The sequence below is a fragment of the Rhipicephalus microplus genome, chromosome X (assembly GCF_043290135.1).
Source record: "Rhipicephalus microplus isolate Deutch F79 chromosome X, USDA_Rmic, whole genome shotgun sequence".
NCBI lineage: Eukaryota > Metazoa > Arthropoda > Arachnida > Ixodida > Ixodidae > Rhipicephalus > Rhipicephalus microplus.
This window is the reverse complement of record NC_134710.1, coordinates 383,229,688-383,243,933: the sequence shown is the minus strand read 5'-3', so window position 1 is coordinate 383,243,933 and position 14,246 is coordinate 383,229,688. Positions and strand designations below refer to the sequence as shown.

Sequence of the window (14,246 nt, the reverse complement as noted above, 5' to 3'; positions counted from 1 at the left end):
ACCTTCACCGGGAGCGATAGTGAAGAAGTGCATCCAATTTTGCAGACTGGCCATGCGTGTTTCATTGTACAGAACTGTCTGACATGACGCATTGCTCTGGGTCATCCAAGTCGTCAATGTTCGTCAGCTTCTCGACCTCGTTCTCATTTATCTCACTTTCGTCAGGGAGACTATTGAAAGCCTCTGGGTTGAAGTGAATGTTAATGAACTTTTGGTGGAAACTTGGAATCTGCACTCATAAAACCTGTGATAGCATCATACCTGTGTCGCTTATGCTGTGTGTCCTGGACATCATGTTCACATTGTCTCTGTTCTCGACGCTGCTCCTCGTATGCACGTTGCTCTTCAGGGGTCTATATTATAGTTGGCCTCCGCATAGCGCCGTCACAAGAGAAATGCACTGCCTTACTAGATGGGCCCTTTTATATATGTGTGTGTAGTGTAGTAACGTCGTGCCCTTTGTTGCATACTGTGCTTTCCTAAACATGTTAGTGTATATTTTATGTCGCTACTGATGTCACACCACCTGTTAAAGGCGCTTTACCATCGATCGTGCGGTTTTGATGCTTGTTTTGTGGTTTATTTCTTGAAAGGAGACTGACCTGTATGCTGTAGGCCAAATGGGTTTTTGTAAGGGTGTGCGAATATTTGAAAGCTCAAGTAATTTTTTTTTATAGTACTTGCTATTCAATTTGCACTGGAATTTTTGTTATTCAAACTTCACAAATATAAATACAGTCAACGTCCGACTAAAAGTGACCCCTTGAGATTTTTTGACATGCTTCACCTCGTGACACTCTCATATTGCAGTAGAGCTGCCTTTCAGGCTCTGCTAAGGTAAAATGTTCATTTAAAAGGAGCCCCTTCATATTTTCAAATGCTTCACCTCATCACACTCGTATTGCGGCAAAGCTGTCTTTCAGGTTTGGCTACGGTCGCAAATGTATTGACTCGAGAAAACACTCGTTCGAACATGGAGATGATAGATGTGGCAGAGGTGGTGGCTCCATTGTTCTGGACCAGAAATTCGGGCAGGAAGTCTGGAAAATCGGATGCCAATTATTTTTAGCGTCCAAAATTTCAAATGTTCTTTTATACAGAAAGGCCGCCAGGGGGCTGAGGTGTGTAGTCGCACCTCACATGGGCTCCTGCTCTTATTGCTATTTTCTGTGCAACCTTGCCTGGACACTGCTCGCGTTTAGTGACCTGGGAATCCTCACGTTGCAAGGCATCGTTTGACACCAGGCTCATCGCAGTGAGTGTACTTTTTTACTAGATATTGAACTCTAAACATATTGTGCCTGCTCGCTGGGACGCAACATTGCCAAGGAATTCAGAGGACGTGCTGCACGCGAACGCCGCTCTGGCACGAGGACGGGCCTGCGAAACGAGCTGGACGCCAGCGTCTCGTAGGTGCACGAGCACGCTGCTCGCGCAACACAGAGACGCAGCGTCGGAGGTAAAGAGCTAGCGCTCTCATGGAAACGCAGACGTCTAACCCATGTCAAGAAAACCCGAGTACGATGCAAGTGGACAACACGGAGGGTAACTCAAGAACGGCATCACAATGGACGTTTGATGAAACTAGTGGCAAAACGACAGGCAAAGCCCACATTGAGTGGCTTCAAGCTGGCCGTAAAGGCAGGTCAGCCAAAGAAGAAAAGTCAGCCGAAGAACGAGCTACGCAACCTGTGAAGCCAAATCTCAACCGCAACGTCAACGCAGCACTAGGATGCGGCCATTCCCTACTGATGACTTCAAAATTGTATTCTGCCCGCAACCAGGACTAGATCTTTCAAAACGAACACTCATCGAGGTTACACATGCCATCGGAAGATCCAGTGGCTTGGCCCAGCAGGACTTCTATGACCATGTGCAAGTGCAGGTGCAAAAAGTAGAGAATGTGATCATCGCAAGCACAGCAAGAACTGAACGAGCTTCCAAACTGCAAAGTATAAATGCCATACAGCTCGGTGGAGTAATATATCAAGCGAATCCACACATTCGACACCCCGATGATGTGTGCCGCGGAGTGATCTACGGCCTCGAACCAGGAAGAAGCCCCACAGAGATTGTTGCAGGACTTCGCGTAGACCCAAGATACCACACCCTTGGCGCGCGCATGCTGGGATCTTCCACAGCTGCAGTTATCACTTTCGACGGGCAGCACGTTCCTTTTTACGTGACGTACCTCAGTGGAGACTACCGATGCAAGCCATACCGGAAGTCCATCCAATATTGCCGAACCTGTGGCGCCCTAGGTCACCGACAAGACATCTGCACTCAGCCGAAAGCGAACTTCTGCTACAAATGCGGCCACGACAAGGACACAGAACCACATGACTGCCAACCGATGTGCAAGATCTGCGGAGAAGACCATGAGACTGCTGGAAAGGAATGCAAGAAGAAACTCCGCAGCAACCCCCCTCCTTATCAAGTAAGACGCCACCAGCTCGATAACGCTCGCGCCCGTGAGAATCACTGGAGTGCTTGCACCAATGATTTACCCGGGTCAGTTATCACACCAGAAATTTCACGGGCCCCCTTTTTTCCCCAAAAATATGACCGAAGTCGCTCTCGCTCTAAAAAAAAAGGTCGCTCTGGATCCCGCACGCCATCACGGTCTCGCTCCGTTAGGGAAATCAGTTACGCCGCCGCGGTGACCGGTAGTGACGGGCCCAGTTCTCTAAATACTACAAGTGCCTCGACCATGTCGCCTGTTCAGACAGCGACCATCCGGGCTCTAGAAAATAAAGTCCAAGATCTACAATGAAGGGTACAACAACGCCCACCAGCCGAGTGTAGCACACTAGAACTTGACGACAGCATACTAAAACAGACGGAAGCCAGAATAATGAAGCGGGTAGAAGAAAGGCTGCAAGCACATGAAGCGAAGATGCTCGACCTCGTCGAACGACGCCTTGAAGCTTTTTTCACTGCGAAACTCCTCGCATCCATAGACACAACCATAGAGAAAGTGGTTACTAAAATTATGGAAAAGGTAGACCCACTGACCCGTACTGTAAGCACGCTCGACGCCAAGCTTGATGGCTTCATGGCACAACAGCATAACTTCGTAACATATGCATACAAAAATTTCGTTACCCATGAGCAGCTGGTGGAGCAATCAGGGACCAAGCAGAAAGAGCGAAAAACTTTAGGGGATGAAACTGCAGCGGAAATTCGATCTACAGCACCAAACCGAACGGCACCAGGCGGGAATCAACTGCCAGAATGGCAGCTCCCACACATAGACAGTCTGAGCCACTCCCCACTCTTCGAATTTGGCACTGGAATTGCACATCCTACAGACCTTGTTCTGCAAACTTGCAAGAATATGTTAAAACAAATAATCCAGATATGATCGCGTTGCAGGAAACCCACACAGAAAAAATCAAGCTCCCTGGCTACAGCACTCTCACATGCTCACCCTGCACCGCAATTCTAGTCAAGAAGACTCTAACCGCACACGCTCATGAAATTGAAGACATTGGCATCGAACACACCATCGTGGAGATAATCCCCACTCGGAAGACTCAACAAAGCTTATACCTGGCCAACCTTTACAGCCCTCCGTGGGAGCTGTTACACCAATACGACCACTTTGTCCACGAGCTCCGTCAAATGGTTAACGGCAACCGACTCGTCATAGTTGGGGACTTCAATGCCCCACACGCGGCCTGGGGCTATCACAGCACCACCAAGAAGGGGGCGCGTGTTCACGACGCTGTGCAGCAACACGGTCTGACGCTGTGGAATGACTTGCTCCATCCAACCCGAGTTGGCAACAGCGTCTCGAGGGATACTAATCCTGATCTCACGTTCACTAGAGACGTGCACAATGCAACGTGGACAAGGCTACCAGACACTCTAGGGAGGGACCATCACATAATTTAAATAGAGCTCGAACAGGCTCACCCCTCGCTCAAGACAGGAAAAGCTCGGCTCACGGACTGGACCGCCTACAGGAATGAGCTTGATGATGATTCGACTATCGAAGACATTGAAGCCTGGTTAAACAGTATTGTAAGTGTTGCTGACGGACATACCAAAACGATACACTTGAACGAGGACAATCCGGCAGTCGATAATCATCTCCTTCACCTATGGGAAGCTCGAAGATCGCTTATTAAGCGATGGCAACGGCAAAAGCTCAACCGCAAGCTCAAGCGCCGCATCGCCGTACTCACTAGACAGGCACAGGAGTACGCCGAAAACCTTGCAAGCCAGAACTGGCGGTCCTTCTGCGACAAACTTCAAGGGACATTGAGCTCAAAAAAGACTTGGCGCATTCTTCGAGCCCTGATTGATGACACCCACACCAAAAACTAATCAAAGAAATACAATTCAGCGGCTCAGAGGGCACAGAGCACCAGTTACTCCAAGAACTTCAAGCAAAACTTTGTGGCTCGGTTAACCAGCAAGCTACCTCCATCAACAATTCGATGCCCAGGGAGTACCGAGGAGTACCGAACGAAGCACTAGACCAGCCCTTCATGCTGGCAGAGCTACACGCGGCCCTTGCTAAGCTTACGGGCAACATGAGCCCGGGAAAAGACGGAGTGACCAATAAGCACCTACGACAGCTACCGCCCAGGGCGTTGACGGCGCTCCTTCGGCACTATAACGACTGCTGGAGGAAGGGCGAGCTACCACAAGCCTGGAAGCACTCAGAGGTGACCATGGTACCCAAGCCAAACAAGCCAATCTCGATTGCGAATCTTCGTCCCATTTCCCTTACATCTTGCGCTGGGAAACTCTTTGAGCACATGGTAAACGAGCGGCTCACCACAAATCTCGAAGACAATGGTCACTATCCGAACACCATGTTCGGCTTCCGCCAAATGCTCAGCACACAAGACGTCCTCTTGCAGATAAAGGAAGATATTCTTCTCCGCTTGAGCAAGCACAGTAAGTCATCTGTTCTAGCTTTGGACGTAAAGGGCGCATTTGACAATGTGAGCCACGAAGCCATTCTGCGTAGCCTGGAAGATGTCGGCTGCGGTGCCAAGACATACGCCTATATGCTGGCTTTCCTCACCAACCGCACTGCCACTGTAGGGATTGCCAATATCAGGAGCGAGCTTTTTCAACTCCCTAACAAAGGCACGCCGCAGGGCTCAGTGATATCACCAGTGCTTTTCAACTTGGCCCTCCTTAACCTCCCACGTCTCTTGGAAGCTGTCCCTGGGATACATCACGCGTTATACGCCGATGATATCACTATGTGGACAAGAGGTTCAAGCACGGGTGAACAGGAGGACCGACTTCAAGAGGCGGTTAACATCACTGAAGGATATCTCAAGACCTGCGGCCTCCAATGTGCTCCGGAAAAGTCGGAACTGTTAGTACTTGCGGCACGCACCCGGGGTAGACCACCAAGCTACGACACTCCTGACCCACAAGTATTTCTACAGGGAGTCCAAATACCACAAGTTGACACGCTTCGAGTCCTTGGACTACATATACATAAAGGTGGGTTTGGCTCCGGTGCCCTACCCCGGCTGCAGAACACTGTGACACAGCTCACTCACTTAATCCGAAGGGTAGCTAACCGCCGCAGTGGCTTCAAAGAGTACGACACCCAAAAATGGTACAAGCTCTCCTTTACAGCCACATAACATATGGAACTCCCTATCTCAACCTGAAGACAGCGGAGAAGCAAAAACTTAATCTGCTGATACGAAAGGCTACAAAGCTTGCCCTAGGACTGCCGCCAGCCACCTCCACTGGCCGACTGCTTCGCATGGGAGTTCACAATAAGTGGGAAGAACTCACCGAAGCACACTTCATCAACCAGGTCGAGAGACTCAAGCTGTCACTCACAGGGCAAGCCGTCCTTCGACGCACAGGATACCAGACCACTCTAGAACCCACCGAAGAACGCAAAGGCAAAATACCGTCACAGCTGCGAGAAAGCCTTGAAATTCAGCAGATCCCTCGGAACATGCATCCTCAACATCACCGAGAAAGGCGGCTCGCCAGGGTTAACATGATCCGGAAAAAACATGGCAATGACCCGCAGGCGCGATACGTGGACGCAGCCAAATATCCGAGACGTAATGCCTTCGCGATTACCATCGCAGATTACAAGGGCGCGGTACTGGCATCTGCGACTATCCTCGCCAAACGTGCGGAAACAGCTGAAGAGGCTGCTATAGCACTCGCCACCCAGACGAGTGAGGATCCCATCGTGGTCTTTACCGACTCACAAACAGCGGCACGGAACTACCTGAAAGGCAGGGTCTCCACGGTGGCGATTAGGCTACTAAAGCGCATGGACAATCCTCCTCCCTACGCATGCATCGTGTGGATTCCGGGTCATGAAGGTCTCGAGAGAAATGAAGCGGCACACACCGCAGCCCGCGAATGCGTCAACCGGGCATTCCCATACAAGATCCGAGGCACCTCCCACTCAACAACAGAATCAGAGACAAGAGAAGCCATACCACTAAAGTACCATGCATTACTGCAACATTATCGAACGCAGGTTATACCACCCGCCACATCCAAAACTCACAAGAGACGAAGGGACTGACTATAGGCGTCTTCAAAGCAACACGTTCACACACGGCATATGTACTATTGCACCATATGAGGCCAACGTTGCACAGCTACATCTGCCCGCACTGCAATGTGGCAGACACTCTGGCGCACCTCCTACTGCAGTGCAAAGTAAGCGTCCCAAGACTACGAGCAGCAGCACCAGATGCGGACCAAGACCTCCTCAGTGAAGCGCGGGAGGCTACGATCTCCCAGCCGGACCTGGTCGACCAGCGTCACCTCGTCGCTCGAGCTCGGCAGGCTGTCCAAGCCAGAGGGTTCCTGGAATAAGGGACCCTCCCACCTTCACTCACAAGCTTCTTTCAATAAATGTTTTCTCTCTCTCTCTCTCTTTTGTACAGTCAAATCTCATTAATTCGAACACGCTTAATTCGAACTCACGATGAGGTCCCGTGAAAGCTATGTGTATTCCAATGGGTGAAAAACGCCCGGTAATTCGAATGCCCAAGCACTTGCGACGGTTAATTGAAATGTACCACACTCTGAAAGTGCTCTCAGCACCCTGCCCAATCCCGCCGCGGCACCTGCGACACCTCAACACTGCGCGCGAAAGAAAGGAAAAAGAAAGAAAAGGCTGCGGTGTAATGTTTGCTCTCTTCCAAATGCTGATTTGCGACGCGCCCGTGTCACGCTTCTCCCTTTTCCGTCCCTGCCACGTAAAGACCCTTCTCCTTCTAATGCTGCGTGCTAAGAGAGAGAGAGAGAAAAAAAAAGCTGTAGCTGGGTTGAATGAATGTGTGATTGAAGGAAAGGAAAATGGCACTATATTCTGCAGCCCTTGCCCCTTGTGGGAGCATGGCTCAGCGCCTTGAGGGGGGGGGGGTCTCTCACGCGCCGGTGCCACGCTTCCCCCTTTCCCGTCCCTGCCATGTAACCTTTCTCCTTTCAACAACGCGCGCAAAGAGAGCAAAAAGAAAAAAAAAAAGCTGCCGTGGAATGTTTGTTTTCTCTCAACTGCCGATCTGCTTCTCTCCACGTGGGACGGTCCTCCTTTCTCGTCACGTGCTGGCCATGCTGCGGTTGCGTAGCACTACGCAGTCGTTGTCGTCTTTAGAAAGTGTTGGCGCTGGACATTTTCGCGCTTGACTTCTCTTGCCAGGAGAATGCTTAAGCAGAAGTAGAAATGCTTTGCAAGCTGCGTCCGAAATTGATTGACTCGCTGCAAGGCAAACGTGTGCAGACGCGCATCATTGGTTACTTCAATTAATAACGAATGTCCTGTGATTTGTGAATGAATGTAAGTCTTCTGAAATGTCCCCCTTCTGTGTTAGCTCAATGCACATGCACCACTGCATGGAGAGCCCTCCGTTTATTTAGCTTTCATTAATTCGAACTTCTTTTAATTCATACAAATTGTCGGGCCCCTTAGAATTTGAATTATCGAGATTCGACTGTATTGACGTCTACGAGCCAGATTTGGAACTCTTAGCTCAAAGGGAGCACAACATTGTCTGCCACATCAGTTAGGCTACCACAGAAGATGGAAGGGGAGGGAGAGGCTGAGGGAACAACATCTTTGCCTTTCGCGCGTAGAGTGTTGTCGGCAACACTTTCGTTGCACCGCATCATGTACTTATACAATGTGGCCTTTCTGCTGCCTTAATTTTGATAACTATGAAATACCACGCTACCAGTGTTTCATCAACCTAGTGACAAGAAATGCTTTCATGATACTATATCTCATAAGAATATGCTTAGAAATACTCTCCAACTTTTTTTCCCCTGCAATTTCGCTTCCTGCTATTTGAAAATGATTCTAGAAGTATTCGAGAAATAAGCGACTTGCACTCACACTTCAATATTTAGATTCACTTCACACCCAAAATTTTGCTATTCGTACAGCTCTCCTTTTTTCCTATGTGTTCTTGGCCCATGCATCGTGCATTTTTTTTTGCCTGCGGAGAGGAAACACAAGGGGGGGGGATGAAACACCCGGGGGGGGGGGGGGGGCAGCATCATACAGCTTCGCCATAAAAATTCTTGTAGCCAGAGAGTTCTGAGGCAAGCTTGTGCAAAAATGAAGCCATTCTGCGATTGCTTTAAAAATATTTTACAGTGCCCTTGAAGCGTTAAGGGACTCTGAAAAGAAAGGCATTGTTTCTTGCAATAGTAAATTATCTTTCATGATACCATAAACACCACGCTTACATCAAGAAGACATTCAGTAAGCAATGAAATGCATCAATGAAAAGTTTGGGTGCCAACGTCACCTTGGAGTTTTCGCACCAGTCACTGTGACAGCATGTGCTAGTGCTCACATAGTTCCTAATTGGCCAAAATAAAGTATGTTGTCTTTTGTGAAAGCCAGAGGCTCGACATACCACATACCAAGTTGCAGGAAATGTTCTTGGGACAGGGCAGCCAAAACATGAAAAAACACTTCAAAATTCTTGTCTCCACCATCAATGATTTTGGCAGGAAATTTAAAACAAACTTCTGAGATTGATTTTCTCTAGATCTTTCAGAGTATATCACAGCAGTCTAATATAATTTCTTGTTTCGCCTTTACTGTTCCATTATTTTTCATGCCTATTACGTATTTTGTATGTGCTTCCTAATTAGTTATTTGTATTCTACACTTTATTTGAAACATTATGAACTACGAATGGTAAAAAATTACGGAAGTTTAGGGATGAAAAGAGGGGGCAAAGGGGTTAAAGTTTTCACTTTGTCATCTTGCAGAGCTAAAAGTATTCAACTTGCAAGAAAACTAATTACATATTTGAAATCAGCACAAAAAGGTCCATAAGCAGCTCAAGTTCCATTGCTCTAGGGTGAATATTTTAAAAAACGTGTCTTTGAGTAGCATCTCCCCTTAATTGGGCTGTTTGAAGTGTAATAGAGTAAGTGTGATATAAACATGAAGAAAGTAAGGTGGACAAAAGGACAGCTTGCTGCTGGCAGGAACCGAATATGTAACTTTCGGGTTACGTGCTTGACACTCGACCAGTCCAGCTACGGCAGTGGTCGTCTTCTCGTCAACTTTATAGAAGGAAAGTAAAATTTAAGTGCTCGTTTTTTTTTGTTAGACAAAAAATAATGTGAATTAACAGACAATAATGCCAGGCAAAGTATAGGAGATGTTAATAGAATTAACTGTAATGTAAATGTGACGAAAGAATTAACCCCTTCAGATGCCACCTATTAACAACTGTCTCTAAATGTGTCAAATCACTATAGCGTTATTTCAAGGCACTCATTATATATTGCAACAAGAATGATGATATATGGGGTTTAACATCCCAAAACCACCATATGATTATGAGAGACGCCGTAGTGGAGGGCTCCGGAAATTTCGACCACCTGGGGTTCTTTAACGTGCACCCAAATCAGAACCTACAGCATTTTCGCCTCCATCACAAATGCAGCCGCCACAGCCGAGATTCGATACCGCGTCCTGCGGGTCAGCAGCCTAGTACCTTAGCCACTAGACCACCGTGGTGGGGCTATTGCAACAAGAATAATGGCATAATTGTAGAATTTTCGTGTGTTATAGTGACTCATTCTAATTAAGTTACAATTAAACATCTCTTTATCCTAAAGTCACTGATGCTTACATTTGGCATAAAGAGAATCGAATCTTGGGCTAGGAATAAAGTGCAAATTCATTATAGGTTATTTTAATTTTGAGCGAAGAAAAATTCCGTATTTCACATTGCTTGCAGCATGCAGCACGTCGCACAGCTCGTCGAACGTGGTAGTGCCTTTAGAATAGTGATCATGTGTGTCAGTACACTGCAAAATGAAGTTGGATGAAGACAAATTTATTAAGCAGGAGGTTGAATTCATCTAAGGCACGATATGTGTTGCCCTTTCTTAGCGTCTGCTTGATGCAAATGACAAAAATGAGTGCCGTTTGCAATTGTGTACATAGTGTCTCAAAGGGTGAATATTGTGTCTAACAAAAGAAAGGAGCCCTTAAAATTTACACTTTCCTTCATTTATAGTGAGGGTCTAATTCTAGCAGATTTGATGCCTTAAGGTGGTAAACAAGGGATAATTGGTTAGCGGCCATCTCGTAATAAAATAAGATCACGTGTTACTTGACGCGAAAACAAGTAACAAGAGTGTTCCACACTCGCCGCCATGGCTACTGATGGGTCTGATTGAAGCTCCCACGTTTAATGCATATATATATATATATATATATATATATATATATATATATATATATATATATATATATATATATATATATATATATATACACACACACACACACACACACCCTATAAAGTGGATGGAGGATGACTACCACCGTAGCTCAGTGGTAGAGCATTGGACACATTATCTGAATGTCACAGGTTTGGATCCTGCCGGTTGCAAGTTATCTCTTCATCCACTTTCCTTTCTTCACATTTACATTACAATTACTTCTAAATAACGTTCCCTATTTCCCCTGGCATTACTGTCTCTTATTTCTCATTAATATTGCGTCCACTATATCCCTTTCTGTCCCAAATTTTTTGTAGGGTAGGATGAAAATTTGTTGTGTTCATTTCTAGCTAAGAGGTTATCGAAATGCATGCGAAAAAATTTTGGAGACTTTAACTACAATGGTTTTCCCAGTGTAATTATGTCCAGTTCACTGGGCATTAGGATCCCATCGTTGCACCTATGGTATACACATTCTGCTTTCTACCTTGAAAGAGTGTTGCTTTTGGTCTTGTCAAAAGGTAAATTGTCTTATAAAACACAGAAATGGTTTGTTTTCATCTGAAAAAAAAAAAAATCTAATTGGTAACAGTCGCACATTGCTTCATGCAGGTAAGAAACCAAGGAGTGAGCGCGCTTAGTGTCCACAAACCAACTTTTCCTGATTCCGCTTTCTCCTCATGTTCCATGCTTTTGGTAGTTTCCAGGATGCTCCTGTTACACTTTTGATGACTGGGCTTCAAGTTTCTCGCCGAACGCTCACTCCTAGTTTTCTTTTTTTTTCTTGTATGTTTGGCATGATGTAATCGAATAGGATCCTGGCGTCCTGTGTACTGGACATACATTCTCGCTTAGTGAGCAAACTACTGGTTAGAAAAGCTACGTTTTTGCATTATCATTTCAAAAGGACATCAGTGAGGTCGCACGATTTAAATGTTGGAATCAGGTGAAAAAAAGCTCCTAAGATAGTTTTGTATACTTCATCGCACCATACGCACACTTTTTCTTGTGGATGACGCCCATATTCTGAGGTGCCACAATAAAAAAGTAGGGCTGAGGAAGGAAAAACATTCTAAATTATATTGCTCACCTCTTACAGAAGCAGCAAAAGTTGTTTTGAATCTGGTTGTGGCTCTGCTTCCTTTTTCGCACCGCCTTTTTTGGTATGTCCAATACACTGGTCACTAGGGCGGAAAGGAATATTACATATTTATGTGCTTGCAAACCTGAGATGGGCTAGTCAGCGTAGTCCGCAGCCATGAAACTTTTTTGCCAGCTGGCACCGTGTAGCACCTGATCATTTTAACAAGTAGACAGCTGACCAATAAGCCTTTGCATAGTATCTAAAAACATCAAGTCTGCCAGAACGAGACCCTCGCTGTAAATGAATGAACAAGGAACTTTTTTTAGGGGTCATTTTGTTTGACACTGCCTTAAAGGGGTACAACATGAAATTTCACAGCCGAGATAGCCTGCGAGATCGATTTTCGGGAACATGGTATATTGTCTGCAAAATATCAACAGTGAATATAGCTTGAAAGGTATCTTACAGCAATATTAAAGTTTGAGTTTTGAAGGTATTTACACAATCATAAGGGGCCCCATGGGGACCCTCTTACTTCTCCACGTCGCCACACTGCTGTCACTAAAACAAGTTATAATAATGTCATAGCCGCCCTTCTTCATCTCTCTTTCCTCCTTTGTCTCTTTTTTTTTTTTACTTGTTTTTCCTGTGGCGGTTACTTTTCGGGGCCTGCTCGGGAGGCCGTGGTCGCGGCGCACGTGTTCAAAGTTTTGTGTTTGGCAAGATTGCTGTTTCGTGTCCTTGGCAAGATGGCTGTCTCGTGTCCTGTTCGAAAAGATTTCTTGATAAAGACCATTTGGAAGTGCGTCACAATTCTGTGTGCTGACGTGGTCAAAAGCTGCACATTCTAGGTGGCCATAGTTGAACCCAGTGGCTTTTCGTTTTTGAGCTGTCTGAAGCTCAAACTGGTCAGTAATGAGGAGCCTGTACTTAATTATCTGTCATACGCTGTAGCAGACAATGTGCTGCGTTACAGCTAACAGGCCCGCAGCAACGTATTTCAGTGAGAAAGCGCGAGACCACAGTTTTTGTGTCAGTACCCTTTAGTGAAAACCAGCAGAGATTGAAGCCAAGGAAGGTATGAGTTTGTTGTCGTGTTATTTCGCAGCAAAAGTATGTCATTAAGGTATGAGAGATGTTAATTGTGGCCTTTTAAGTGTATTGTAGTAATTATGGCATAGTTACAAAAAATTAACTATGCTTGGCGCTCTATCAATCGAGCTAGAGTGGCAGTCGTCTTCTCGTTCACTTTATCGGGTATTTATCGGCATGCAAACGCCGATAAATATAACGCCACTCATAGCCATAATGCCGAGTGTCAACCCCCGCCCCCTCTTTTTTTCCTGCTTCCTTGGCTTCATTCTCTGCTGGTTTTCATTAAAGTTGTAATATGGCTAGGGAACACAAAACCTTGTAAATCAATTATTACACATTTGAATTGCAGTCTGCTCAAGCTACACATTAAAATGAAAAAGGACATCTTCTAGCATAGCACTTTAAAAATGTGGTGTTACCTTCGTGTGTAGATGCTACAGAATCTGGAAAATTCTGAGAAGGGAAACTATAGATATGACAAAACATTTTGAAGCCCTTCCTCTGTCCGGAGAATGGGGAGCACTTGAAGCTTGGAGTGCGTGTGTCTGACCTACTACTTTTCTTTCTTTTTGTGTTTCTCTCCCCGGTATAAGCAAAACACTTCTGTGGTTGTGGGCGTGATGTGAAGGTGTACCTACCTAGGCGGCATCGTGCCTAATCACTCATGTTCCAGCGCCAAAACATAGGGTCGTGCATTTATATCCTCGCAACAATGAAATTGGCAATATGAAATGACAAGTGACTTCAATGAAAAATCAGATTACCATATCAAAAACGGCTGATCGCCAACAAGCCCACAATTTAAAGCGTATTCCTTATTGGAAAACAGTGCACACAAATACACGTGTGACCGACACACCTTTGAGGGTCGTGTTTCTGTACCCAACCGGCACTATTTTTTTGACATACCACACTGGCACTGAACTGTAGTGCGTAACAAACTTTGCTTGGAAAAATGAAAAACAGTGCCCGTTTGTTGCGAGTGCTTTCTAACATATAACTGGCACCAATATTCTGGAAGGGGGCTCAATGCGTCATTACACAAAGGGTCTGGTAGTTGCCATTTTTGAAGCAGGTTACTGTAATGCCTTCTTTCTTTGTTTTTTTTTCCAGGGCTTCCCAACACACATGAATTTGGCTGTACAGCCACCACCATATGATGTTCATCAAAACTCCATAGTTCAGCGGCTGAAGGAGCAAAACCATCTTTTAACTGAGGTATGCATAAGTTGAGAAGCGCGTCACCAGACATTGAGTCTGACCTCTACTCGGCAAAGCATTTCACTTTGTAAATCTGTGAACCGTGCTCGAGCATACTTTCAAGTGTACAGACTTGCAGAGCTCCTTT

General features: G+C 45.9%; 1 protein-coding gene across 1 annotated transcript in view; it reads left to right on the top strand.

The window, feature by feature from the left end:
• LOC119161037 (suppressor APC domain-containing protein 2) overlaps nt 1-14,246 on the top strand; it is a 40,577-nt gene that overhangs the window by 21,175 nt on the left and 5,156 nt on the right. Inside the window, exon 5 of the mRNA XM_037413358.2 lies at nt 14,012-14,116. Within this exon, the coding sequence (XP_037269255.1) occupies nt 14,012-14,116 (105 nt within the window). The remainder of the gene's footprint in view (nt 1-14,011; nt 14,117-14,246) is intronic.